This window comes from Bos taurus, chromosome 4 (assembly GCF_002263795.3).
Source record: "Bos taurus isolate L1 Dominette 01449 registration number 42190680 breed Hereford chromosome 4, ARS-UCD2.0, whole genome shotgun sequence".
Lineage (NCBI taxonomy): Eukaryota > Metazoa > Chordata > Mammalia > Artiodactyla > Bovidae > Bos > Bos taurus.
The window spans coordinates 23,599,456-23,612,661 of NC_037331.1; the positions used below are offsets into that span (position 1 = coordinate 23,599,456).

Sequence of the window (13,206 nt, forward strand, 5' to 3'; positions counted from 1 at the left end):
GTCCAACACTTCGGTACTTTTATAAAAACACAATAATTACATCAAGATTTAACTTTAAATGTGCAAACCACACACACACACAAAAAGAAACAAAAAAATCCCATCTGGTTCAACCTATCATTTTAAGTAGGTAGTACTAGTGATAAGTGACTGCTGCTGCTGCTGGTGCTGTTAAGTTGCTTCAGTCGTGTCCAACTCTGTGCAACCCCATAGACGGCAGCCCACCAGGCTCCCCCGTCCCTGGGATTCTCCAAGCAAGAACACTGGAGTGGGTTGCCATTTCCTTCTCCAATGCATGAAAGTGAAAAGTGAAAGTGAAGTCACTCAGTTGTGTCCGACTCTTAGCAACCCCATGGACTGTGGCCCACCAAGCTCCTCCGTCCATGGGATTTTCCAGGCAAGAGTACTGGAGTGGGGTGCCATTGCCTTCTCCAGATAAGTGACTAGGAGGAAAAAACTTAGGATGCATTCAAAAGGAGACAAGAGGCTCAAAATGGCATCACTTACACTAAGTCCTCATCACCAAAAAACCCTGAGACTTAATAAGTAACCAAATAACAGTTTCAACACGCCCCCACCCCCCACAACATAATGTTAATAAGTCAGTCTGGACTTTCCTGCCCAGCACCAGTGAGGGAATTTGCCCGATAGATCCCTTCCAACACCCAAGAAAGAAGTCCACCCCTTCCTTGTTCCTGCCACTTTCTGCCTACAAAAACCTTCCATTTCGTACAGCTCCACAGAGGGAACTCCTATTTGTTAGATGGCTGCTGCGTCTGCGTCACTTCAGTCGTGTCTGACTCTGTGCAACCCCACAGACAGCAGCCCACCAGGCTCCTCTGTACCTGGGATTCTCCAGGCAAGAATACTGGAGTGGGTTGCCATTTCCTTCTCCACTTGTTAGACGCGATACTACCCAGTTCATGAATAACTCAATTAAACCAATAAGATCTTCCAATTTACTCAGTTGAATTCTGTCTTAAGAAGGAGAAGGAGGGGCTTCCCTGGCAGTCCAGTGATTAAGACTTTCCTTCCAACACAGGAGGTGCAGGTTCCATCCCTGGTTGGGGAACTAAGATCCCACATGCCTCACAGCCAAAAAATCAAAACATAAAAAATAAACTATAAATATCAAAACATAAAACAGGAAGCAAAAAAAATCAAAGCATAAAATTGTTACATTTTAATGTAACATTTGCTACATAAGATTGTAACAAATGCAATAAAGGCTTTAAAAAATAGTGCACATCAAAAAATATATCTTCATATAAAAACAAGAGAAAAGGAAAAGGACAGAAGAACTCCAAGAGAAATGAACAAACCATTTCAAAGAGGAAGCAGAGATTATAAAATATCAAATTGTGGCATGCTGCTGCTAAGTCGCTTCAGTCGTGTCCGACTCTGTGCGATCCCATAGATGGAAGCCCACCAGGCTCCCCCGTCCCTGGGATTCATGCTTTCTCTCCTAAAGTCACACTGTTCTAAATATCACTTACTGTTTTTTGATTCATTATCAACTCTTAAAAAAAAATCCCAAGAATACAAAAAATTGAAGACATCAGAAAAGGAGAAAGGGGCTTCAAAAACTCCAAATCTATAGATTTTTACATGAGCAGATTATTGTTATTTTTGTTTTAATACTCCATGAAAAAGTTTTATGACAAGTGTATTAAAAGGTGTGGGGAAAAACAAGCCCATCAAAAATGCTAGCCACTCCTGTGCACTCGTCTATCTGGGTGTAGGGAAACCCTAGGACTCACAATGTGTAGCAGGCAAAGTCCAGACAAGAAAACACAGCTCACTCCAGGGAGCATGATGGTGGTGGTGATTTAGTCGCTCAGTCATGTCTGACTCTTGTGACGCCATGGACTGTAGCCTGCCAGGCTCCTCTGTCCATGAGATTCTCCAGGCAAGAATACTGGAGTGTGTTGCCATTTCCTTCTCCAGGGGATCTTCCTGACCCAGGGATTGAACCTGGGTCTCCTGTATTTCAGGCAGAGAAATCAAATATGGAAAACCAGTGACGAACGTGATGGCAGAGAACAGAGCACCAGGGGTTGAGGAAAGGGGATTAGGCAATCACTGCTTCAGAGTTACAGCATTTTTGTTTTGGATGATGGAAAAGTTTGGAAATAGTGGGAATAGATATGTAACATTGTGAGTATACCCAATGCCACTGAACCATACAACTGAAACGTTGACTTAAAACATGCTGAATTGTAGAATTAGAAATGGTCAAATTAATCAACTTTCTGTTGTGAAAATTTTACCACAGTTGAAAATAAAAGAATGAAAGAGCAGACAATAAGGGACAACAGAGAACAGAAGCCAAAGGAAATTGTGTGGCAAATTAACCACAGCAAGAAGACTTAGCTACCTAGGATGGAGGGCACCAAGGGAGTTACCAGAGTCTGGGAGACAAGGTCATAAGACTGCAACAACTGGAAAAGCTGTAACTGCCAAAGAGACACAACCACTGCTGAAGACGGTGTCCAGAGCAGTCGGAATTCTGAATTCTGCAGTCTTCCCAACTATCCGTTTCCATTGCTGCCCTACAGTGGCCATGAAACTGTGTACAAGCCCCTGTGCCCTTGTCTTTTGAAGTCAAATGCTGACTCTAGAGTTAATGACTGGGAAACATGAAGATGCAGAAACAAAGAACAGCTGTTGGGCTACAGAACGGGTAACAATTTAGACCATCATTCTGCAATACAGCAGAATCACTGAACTTTATCTGTACAGATAAAGGCCTGATACACATTCCTAAGTTGTTTTTACAGGAAGCAGCACTCTGCACCCCCTGCCAGATGAAAACTGCTGACCACAAGAATACAACCCATAAGGCTGGTTGGTGATGCTTGAAACTTCACCTTGAGGCAAACCAATCCAAGAGTTGTCCATGAGCTGATCACACCCTGCTCCTTGGACGCTATAAAACTCCTCACTAGCCCCTCCAGTGTGGATCACATGGTCTTCAGGGCATTAGCCCACTGTGGCCCCCTTTGCCTGGCAAAGCAATAAAAGCTACTCCTTTTCACTTCACCCAAAACTCTCTCTCTGTTTCTAGTTGGCATAGGTGAGTAGAGGCCGAGTTTTGGCAACAGCCAGAACTCGGTGGAAGAGAGAGGCTAAGGAGCCCAGCAGTGGACTCAGTGGGGTTCAGCCCCCTCAATCTAGAGCAGAGCAAGGAAAAGGCAAGGAATGGATCTGGGAGACCAGCAAGTAAGCTTCACACCAACCTTCAAAGCTAGTGGGGTAAGTTTGGCATGTCCTAAAAACATCTCATCAAAAATAAGGATTTTGACCAAATTATAAAATGCATTAAAGAAAGGAACATCAAAATAAATCTTCTCCTGAAACTCAATGAGTAATAACAACTTTGGAAAGGGCTTAAAAATAGTTCTTTTCATCCATTTACTTTTGGGACCACAAATGAATTTATGTTTACCAAATAGATTATAATGTGACTCTTCCAATGTGAGGCTCATAATTTTCTATCTCAAAGGAGACTTAGTTGTTCTCTTGCCATCTCTGCACGATGATGCTTTATTCTCTGTGAACGTCTCTCTCTCCCAAGGTTAGTGTCATATACTAATATCTGTTTCACCTGCCCATCACAACAGGACCAAATATGTCTTGATTCACTTATCTGCTCATGATGCCTTCATTCACTTGGACACTGATCTTGCTTGCACTCAAACTATTTTCAAAATATGCCACCCAAGAAAGAGTTTACAAAACATCTCTTGGTGAGACACTTTCATCCTTAAAAACCCACCCATGGCTCTTTTTTTTTTTTTTTTACAGCATAAACTCTTAAAGTCTTTATTCTACAGTAAGGGTCAGCAAAATTTTTCTGGAAGGGAACACACAGTAAATATTTTAGGTTTTGCAGGCCATAGGGTCTCTGTCACAACCATTCACTTCTACCATCCTAATGTGAAAGCTGACTCAGACAATTTGTAAACAGAAGGGAGAGGCTACATTCCAATAAAACTTTATCTATGTACACTGACACCTGAATTCCACATTATTTACGTGTCATGAAATAGTCTTCTTTTGACTTTTATTCTACTATTTAAACATATAGGAACCATTCATAGCTTGTTCAGTTCAGTTCAGTCACTCAGTTGTGTCCGACTCCTTGCGACCCCATGAATTGCAGCAGGCCAGGCCTCCCTGTCCATCACCAACTCCCGGAGTTCACTCAAACTCACATCCATCGAGTCGATGATGCCATCCAGCCATCTCATCCTCTGTCATCCCCTTCTCCTCCTGCCCCCAGTCCCTCCCAGCATCAGTCTTTTCCAATGAGTCAACTCTTCGCATGAGGTGGCCAAAGTATTGGAGTTTCAGCTTTAGCATCAGTCCTTCCAAAGAACACACAGGACTGATCTCCTTTAGAATGGACTGGTTGGATCTCCTTGCAGTCCAAGGGACTCTCAAGAGTCTTCTCCAACACCACAGTTCAAAAGCATCAATTCTTCGGCACTCAGCTTTCTTCACAGTCCAACTCTCACATCCATACACGACCACTGGAAAAACCATAGCTTTGACTAGACGGACCTTTGTTGGCAAAGTAATGTCTCTGCTTTTGAATATGCTGTCTAGGTTGGTCATAACTTTCCTTCCAAGGAGTAAGCATCTTTTAATTTCATGGCTGCAGTCACCATCTGCAGTGATTTTGGAGCCCCCCAAAATAAAGTCTGCCACTGTTTCCACTGTTTCCCCATCTATTTCCCATGAAGTGATGGGACTGGAAGCCATGATCTTCGTTTTCTGAATGTTGAGCTTTAAGCTAACTTTTTCACTTTCCTCTTTCACTTTCATCAAGAGGCTCTTTAGTTCCTCTTTACTTTCTGCCATAAGGGTGGTGTCATCTGCATATCTGAGGTTATTGATATTTCTCCTGGCAATCTTGATTCCAGCTTGTGCTTCTTCCAGCCCAGGGTTTCTCATGATGTACTCTGCATATAAGTTAAATAAACAGGGTGACAATATACAGCCTTGATGTACTCCTTTTCCTATTTGGAACCAGTCTGTTGTTCCATGTCCAGTTCTAACTGTTGCTTCCTGACCTGCATACAAATTTCTCAAGAGGCAGATCAGGTGGTCTGGTATTCCCATCTCTTTCAGAATTTTCCAGTTTATTGTGATCCACACAGTCAAAGGCCATAGCTTGTGGGCACCACTAAAATAAAAGGCAGACTACAGACCCCTGTTTACAATGTAACATTTCCTAAGGTCTGGTCCCTGCCCTCTTTTTAGTCATATGTCTTCCCATCCCCTATTCTTACCCTGTAGTTTAGTTTTATGCTGAGCTACATACCACTCTTTGAGCATATTATATATCGTCTTATTTGCTACAAGTTTCCTCTGCCTGGAATGACTCTTCTTTTTTCCACACATTCTGCAAATTGCTGCTCAAACAGATCCTCCTCTGAGACTTCCTCAGGCCATTTAGTCCTTTATCCAATATTTCTCATAACATCTCACTGCCTATAATAGTGTGTGTGCCCCAAACAAAGTTCTTAATATACTGAAGCCATCTGTGCATTTTCATTCCTATTGCCCTTTAGCTTCATATGGACAAAGAGTTTCCTTTTTTTGTTTGCCTTTTCATCCCTAGAATTTTGTAAAATACTCTAATGATTAATTGTGCTCTGAATGGAGTGCCAATTAAATAAAATTTCACTCTTCATCATAACAAGTAAAGTAACCACCGTGAAGGTTGAGCTTAGCAGTATTTCCTCATCTAAGCACTGGGGATTAAATTATCACTAGAAAAGATTCTGATGCTGGGAAAGACTGAGGGCAGGAAAAGAAGAGGGTGACAGAGGAGATGACTGGATGGCACCAACTCAACAGACATGTGTTTGAGCAAACTCTGGGGGACAGTGAAGGACAGGGAAGCCTGGAGTGCTAGTTCATGGGGTCATAATTTAGTGGCTGAAGAACAACAACAATCGTAAGTAAAGAGTTCTTCAAACCTGACTCGGCTCACAGACAACTACTACAATCCTCCAGCATGCTGGTTCCTGTTAGTGTAGAAATAAGTTGTCATGTTTTGGCTTTATTTGTCTTTGCTTTTCCCAGACATTAATTTATTATTGTTTTGGAAAACAGATTGTAAAGGAGAAAAATAGAGATTTAGGTCACTATTGCCTCCAAGAGCCACAGAATCTTGGGAACATGCAGATTAAATGCCCAGAAACCATACTGGTGATGTTTAGTCAATTTTATTTTCTTTGGATAGAAGAAGGAAATAATTCATTTGGGGAAGTAATTAATTTAAAACATTGCTTTTTAAAAACAAGCTGGTAAACAAGGCAATACTGTGTTCCAGACCGCAAAATTGACATGATTTTTAAAGGAAAAATTGGGAGACTGGAGACGAAATTACACACCAAAAGTAATTTTTTCTTCTCTGCACTTTGATATCTTGTAGGAGAGGATTCCTAGAAACATTAGTGGGTGGGCAATCTGAGGAACAACTTTAAAACAGTGTTTCAAATATCTAAAGAAATATTAAATAAGGGAAATGATATATTCTTTTCTATGTCTTGAGTAAGAGGAGCAAGTAAAAGGAAAGTAAGTTATAAGGAAAATAAGTTACACAGTTTTAAAACATTACCAGTGTATAACCAGTAGAGATTCAGAAAGGATTCCTTATTTTAAGACAATTTTTTCTGAAGGATTTTAAGGAAAACTCTATCTATGTGAGGTAGGTTGTTATTGTACAAGATGTTATTGTATTTTTCATAAATTTATAGGGCAGTCATATTTATTAACAAAATATAGAACATCAAGAGACAACTTTTGATATGTAACTATGGCAAAAGAAGATAAGGATCTCTGTCTTGAAATATTTATATTAGATATTAGATGTGAAAATACTGTATTAAGATCACTGCTTTGACTTAGACATAAGAGGTTATGTATAGAAACAATAACTGGCTCCAGAACTAAAGTGTGTAACTCAAAAGCTTAAAGTCACAGATGATATTATTGGCTAGTGTAATAACGTGAAAGACAATCAACTAAGATGTGAATTATAAATACATAATTTTAATACCAAGAGATTTGGGCATGCTGCCCTCCTTTTACCTATTAGAAGTTGTCCTAATTTAAAAGTTAGTCTAATTACTGGTTAATGGCAAAAAGTTGGTCTGGGTCTTTTTTATACACCCTAGATTTTCATAATACTTTTTATTCCAAAATCAAAATTCTCTTAAAAACTTTCCAAACACTGTAATTACATGAAAACAGACTGAAGGTCATGACAAGTGCAACCATTATCTAAAACCTGAACAACTAAGAAACAAGAAACAGCTATCTAAGAAATAGAAAATATTCAAACCCCAGTATAAAAAGAGAAGAGCTCTTCATGACGAAGGCAAAGAAAGAGCCACTGAATGTTTTTCTTCTATAACCATTGTTTAACCAACCTCTAATTTGCCTTATAACTCTTGGAACTTCCTGAAAGATTATTTTGCTATGAAGCTCTGTCTCTGCACATATTCACACCAGACAATGGAGAGAAAACAAGGGGAAGTAGCTTCCAGAAGCAGCAGCTGAGCTCCAGAACATGTGGGTGGAGAAACTCTACCAATGTTGTCTGTTCTTTTCTTCTTGGGAGGGTCATGCTTATGTCAGAGTTTTCAGACATTTTCACCAGAAAAGATGAAAGAAACATTAAGGAAAAAAAGAAGCTCATGCAGACAGCCTTATCCTTTGTGTCCCTTATATTCTTTTCATCTGTGAGAAGTAATATGTATACTTGGTATTTAAGATCTTGTCTACAGTTCTGTGACAATGTCTACAAGCATACTTGAGTTAGATACAGAGATTTTTTTTCCCTTGCCTATAGAACAATTTACATTTAAAATCTGACCACACAAAACTATGGAATTTCAAGTCTGTTTCAGGATGTGGGATATAAAATGTCAAGGAAACTAAAACATATCCTTCTGTAAGAGTTCAGTGAAGATATGAGTTCCTCTCGCAGGTGTAAAATATCCAACACTATCCTTTAAATAATAGTTATATACATACAGATTGACCAAGAACCTAAAGTGAAGGTCACTCAGTTGCGTTCGACTCTGTGACCCCACGGACTATGCAATCCATGGAATTCTCCAGGCCAGAATACTGGAGTTGGTAGCCGTTCCCTTCTGCAGGGAATCCACCTGCATTGCAGATGGATTCTTTACCAGCTGAGCCACTAAAGATTCCCTCAGGCCCATCAGACTTTTGACAGTATTCATCCAGACTCCAGGCCCCTGCTCTCCTTTTCAAAGTATTAGTTTAGAAAACCTGGAGTTGTAAAGTATTTCTCGGTGCCTTTGAGACGATAGTCTCATAGCCTCTCACCAGTCTTACTATGCAGACATGTCTTTCTCAGGGACCTGGAAGCCATTGTTCCGAAATGTAATCAACGAGACGAGAGCCTATCTCCAGTGTCTATGGGAAGGTAGCAGCCTAACTTCAGTAAGCGACAATTACCAAACACAGATGGTCTTATTACACTGCCTAACCTCCCCACAAACATCCTCAGGTACTTTTCCTTAAACTCACCCCAGCATTTACAAACCCTCTCATGTTTGGTTTTAGGGGAAGTGAGTTCAGTTTTGCTCCAGTATCTCAGTAGTCTCGAGCTCTATTGCAATATTTTTAAATAAAGACTTCCTTGCCATTTTTAACAAGTATTAAGTTATTCCCCTTCTACAATACACACACCCATATACACACATGTATGCAGGCACACACGTATATTTTTAAAGCAAATTATATTTTAAATTATTCATAATTTTTAATGTTGTTAATAAAATTATTCTAAAGTTTAAAACATAATGTAAAAAGATTATACATTAAATTAATGTCTGAAAAATAAAGGAAGTTCAAATGTATGCATTTCACAGAATTTGAGAAAATGAAAATTAGACAATTTGTTTTTAAAAATTTCCAATTTTTCATTCTATTATCATAAATAAAATATACCATAAAATACAATTAGTGGTCATGGAAAGTTATAGGTGTAATTATTTTGAAAATAAAAATATTTTAAATGTCCTAAGGTATTTAATAATATTAATATTTTAATTATATTAATTTAAGTAGAACAAAATCTTAATATTAATAATTTAATGACACATACCTCAATTACTACATGTCAGGTACTATTTAAAGTTGTTTTCATATGTATCAATCAATACAATGACTTTATGAAATAGGTCTTATTATATCCCGTTTTGCAGACAAAGAATTTTGGGCACAGAGAGGTTAACTAACTTGCCCAAGGTCACACAGGTAGTGAGTAGCAGAAGTGAGATTTGAGTTTGGGAAATCTGGTTCTACATCTGTGCCCTTAGCCTGTGGAAGACCAACTCCCCAAATATCCCCGATACCACCTGTCGATAAGACAAGGTAGAGTGGGCTGCTTATTGCCCTGCAGGGTAAAACACTTCTGGAGCTGTAGACAGAATCAAAGGTCAGAACATCAAATGAAAGTTAGGGTTAAGGCTAGGGTTTTAGCTATGTTCGGAGAAGGCAATGGCCCCCCACTCCAGTACTTTTGTCTGGAAAATCCCAAGGACGGAGGAGCCTGGTAGGCTGCAGTCCATGGGGTTGCGAACAGACATGACTGAGCGACTTCCCTTTCACTTTTTTTTTTTTAATTTTATTTCATTTAACTTTACAATATTGTATTGGTTTTGCCATATATCAAAATGAATCTGCCACAGGTATACATGTGTTCCCCATCCTGAACCCTCCTCCCTCCTCCCTCCCCATACCATCCCTCTGGGTCGTCCCAGTGCACCAGCCCCAAGCATCCAGTATTGTGCATCGAACCTGGACTGGCAACTCGTTTCATATATGATATTATACATATTTCAATGCCATTCTCCCAAATCATCCCACCCTCTCCCTCTCCCACAGAGTCCAAAAGACTGTTCTATACATCTGTGTCTCTTTTGCTGTCTCGTATACAGGGTCTTTCTGAATTCCATATATATGCATTAGTATACTGTATTGGTGCTTTTCTCTCTGGTTTACTTCACTCTGTATAATAGGTTCCAGTTTCATCCATCTCATTAGAACTGATTCAAATGTATTCTTTTTAATGGCTGAGTAATACTCCATTGTGTATATGTACCACAGCTTTCTTATCCATTCATCTGCTGATGGGCATCTAGGTTGCTTCCGTGTCCTGGCTATTATAAACAGTGCTGCGATGAACATTGGGGTACACGTGTCTCTTTCCCTTCTGGTTTCCTCAGTGTGTATGCCCAGCAGTGGGACTGCTGGATCATAAGGCACTAGTACAGCCACTATGGAGAACAGTGTGGAGGTTCCTTAAAAAACTGGAAATAGAACTGCCTTTCACTTTCCTGCATTGGAGAAGGAAATGGCAGCCCACTCCAGTGTTCTTGCCTGGAGAGTCCCGGGGACTGGGGAGCCTGGTGGGCTGCCGTCTATGGGGTCGCAGAGTCGGACACGACTGAAGTGACTTAGCAGCAGCAGCAGCAAGGAGTGACTTGATTAGGATTGGCCGAAGATCCAGATATAACAGTCTAGGATTGCTGGAAACAACAAAGCAAAAATTTGAGGCAATTTGAGGCAAAAGATTTAAAGAATTGAGGGCACAAACTGTCGATGTTTTCCGTTAAAGACATCAGTCTGGACCTCTACGAAATATCAAGCAATTTTCATGGGCTGAAGTCATGCTAAAGAAGACAGTGGAATAGTAAAGTCACCCGAATGTACATGCTAGGCTGTATGGAGGCCTGGCAATTTGATCTTGCTGTCTAAGCTGGGTGTGGGAGTACACACTTTGGGTTCTTAATATCTCTTAAAAGACTACTACAGCAATTTGTGTTTTTGTTGAAAGCAGTATGCCTGTTGAATAAATTAACTTTTTTAGGTTGATGCTTTAATATGTTTTTTAAAGCATGATTTATGTTAATAAACCAATCAGGATAAATGATAACTTAATCAATGTGTTTTATAAATAACTTAAGTTGCTGTGATTTGATTCTATGTAGATGTGTCTGCAAATTAACATATTTTGAACAACTTCCTGAATTTAATACAACTGTTTATGGACCTCAATGGCTTTTAGCCTTAAAAGCAAACCTTAGAGCTTAGTTTAGGACATGTTAGTACAGGCTGTTTTTCAAATGTGTATTTTCTTATCTGTGCATTTTGCAACTAACATTTTCCCTCGTAATAATCTTTTTTTCTTTTAGGGAGGGGTAGCACCACATAAGAGAAACAAAAGAATCTTAGGAGTGTCACCTTAGGAGGTTATTAATAGGTTTGATGTTGTTTGGCCTGGGTGAGGTGATTTTAAAGTAAGTCTGTAAAGGCAGACAACCATTTGGAATTGGACAAAGGTCATGTGAAATGACAGTTTTGGGTTGGAAAACTCAGCTTTGGATTAGAAGTGAGACTTTGTGAATAAGTTAATAAATACGTTATCTTAGTTGATTCACAATCTCATCACCAGGTGGGATTTTGGATTTCCTTTTTCTTTAGGTAGAGACAACTAGATTCAAATTCTCTTTCTGTTGATAGACGAGTAGTTTACATGATAGGAAGTTCATAGGAATGAAATCAGATATCAAGTCAAATACATTTTGAAATCACAGTGTTTGGAATAAATTATCATTTAGTAAGAAATAATATCAACAGTCTTAAGACTGATGCTGGATAAAAGAAGTCAAAGACCATGAAGCTGGGCTGCTGACTTGTCATTATGAAAATCCAGTCCCTCATATGGACACATGTTAGTTCCAGAGACCAGGACAGAGAATTAAATTGTTCAATGAACAACTGATTTAAAAATTGCATCATATAAAAGGGGTAAAGAATTTATATGATTAATCAATAAAACTGAAATTATATTAGAGAAGGACCTAAGGATTTACATAATTACCACCATCCCCAGTATATGGTTAAAAAAAAAAAAAAAAACACTCTAGGAAAAGAAACATGATAAGCTAAATTATGTACAATATAAAATAAATATGTGAAATAAATGAATAGAAGCTATATTATCTGACAATTATAATATCTTGATTACATTTAAAAAATAAAATGCTTTAATTTATTGAATTATAGAAATAAGGTAGGTAACATTAAACGTAGATAATAGATACTACTACAATATTTTATAAGATTCACTAATCTAAGATGGAGAAAAATTTTAAGTCAGAAAACCAGCATTGTTGTTTGGACAGAGAGTTTGGGACAGAATATGGGAATAGCTCAAAGGAATTTGTTATACTACTTTTAAGGCCCACTCTGTCATGATATTTATAATTTTATAATACTTTAACAATTTAAATGAAAAAGGAACTCCTTAGTGTTAATACACACAGAATGGTCAGATCTCAAGGGACTGCTTTTACATCCTACTCACTAAATTCAAACCATCAGGAAAGTAATCTTCAAATTAAATGTAAGCAAAGTATCTTTTTTAGAGTTGGGAGGTAAACATTCTTTGTTCTCCCAAGAAGCTACAGCATCATTATTTTCTAGACTACCCTATTATTGTGATATCATCTGGAGACCCAAAAGTGCATCTGGTTAAAATTGATGGACCCTTATTACACAGAAATCCTATGAACTAGAGTTTTACCCAGAAGATAGAGCAAAAAGTTAAATCAATCCAGATCCATTTTATTCTCTGTTGGGACTTGGAAGAATCTCTGTGTTTTTACTGTTGGCCCATGACCCATAGTTATGGATAGTGTCAACATCAGTTGACACTAAGCTGAGAAGAGTTTGTAGTGATCATGCTAGAGAGTTTCAAAGAAAGAAGCTACAAAGTGATCAAAACATATGCCAATTAAGCCTTCAATTGGATTTTTAAATATTTTAAGTAGTAATATAAAAACCATTGAGTTGTTTGGTCAAAGGCAATTTTAGTAGTCATCTAAATCCACCAATTCCAAGAATGCAAAATCAGTATATTTTTCTCAAAGGATGGAAAATTTTGAGGCTACAATAGACAAAAATGCCCATAATTCCCCCAAACCATTTATCCAATTTCTCCCATTATTCTATTTATAGCTCAATTTCATATTTTCTAATCATTTCCTGAACTTCTACTTCCTGCCTCTGGCCTTTTGGTATTCTTCCTTATAGAATATGCTTTCCCTGAATTACCATGTTTAAGGATGTAAATCAAACAAAAAAACT

General features: G+C 38.5%; 1 protein-coding gene across 2 annotated transcripts in view; it reads right to left on the minus strand.

Annotated features, from left to right (window-relative positions):
* The window catches only part of AGMO (alkylglycerol monooxygenase), a 389,432-nt gene that overhangs the window by 41,846 nt on the left and 334,380 nt on the right, over positions 1-13,206 (minus strand). The window contains exon 13 of one of the 2 annotated variants that reach the window (XM_005205212.5): positions 9,932-10,583. The exons of the other annotated variant lie outside the window; for it this stretch is intronic. Within the exon in view, the coding sequence (XP_005205269.1) occupies positions 10,575-10,583 (9 nt within the window). The 3' untranslated portion in view covers positions 9,932-10,574. Of the gene's footprint in view, positions 1-9,931; positions 10,584-13,206 lie in introns of those variants that run through there. 2 annotated transcript variants of the gene reach the window in all.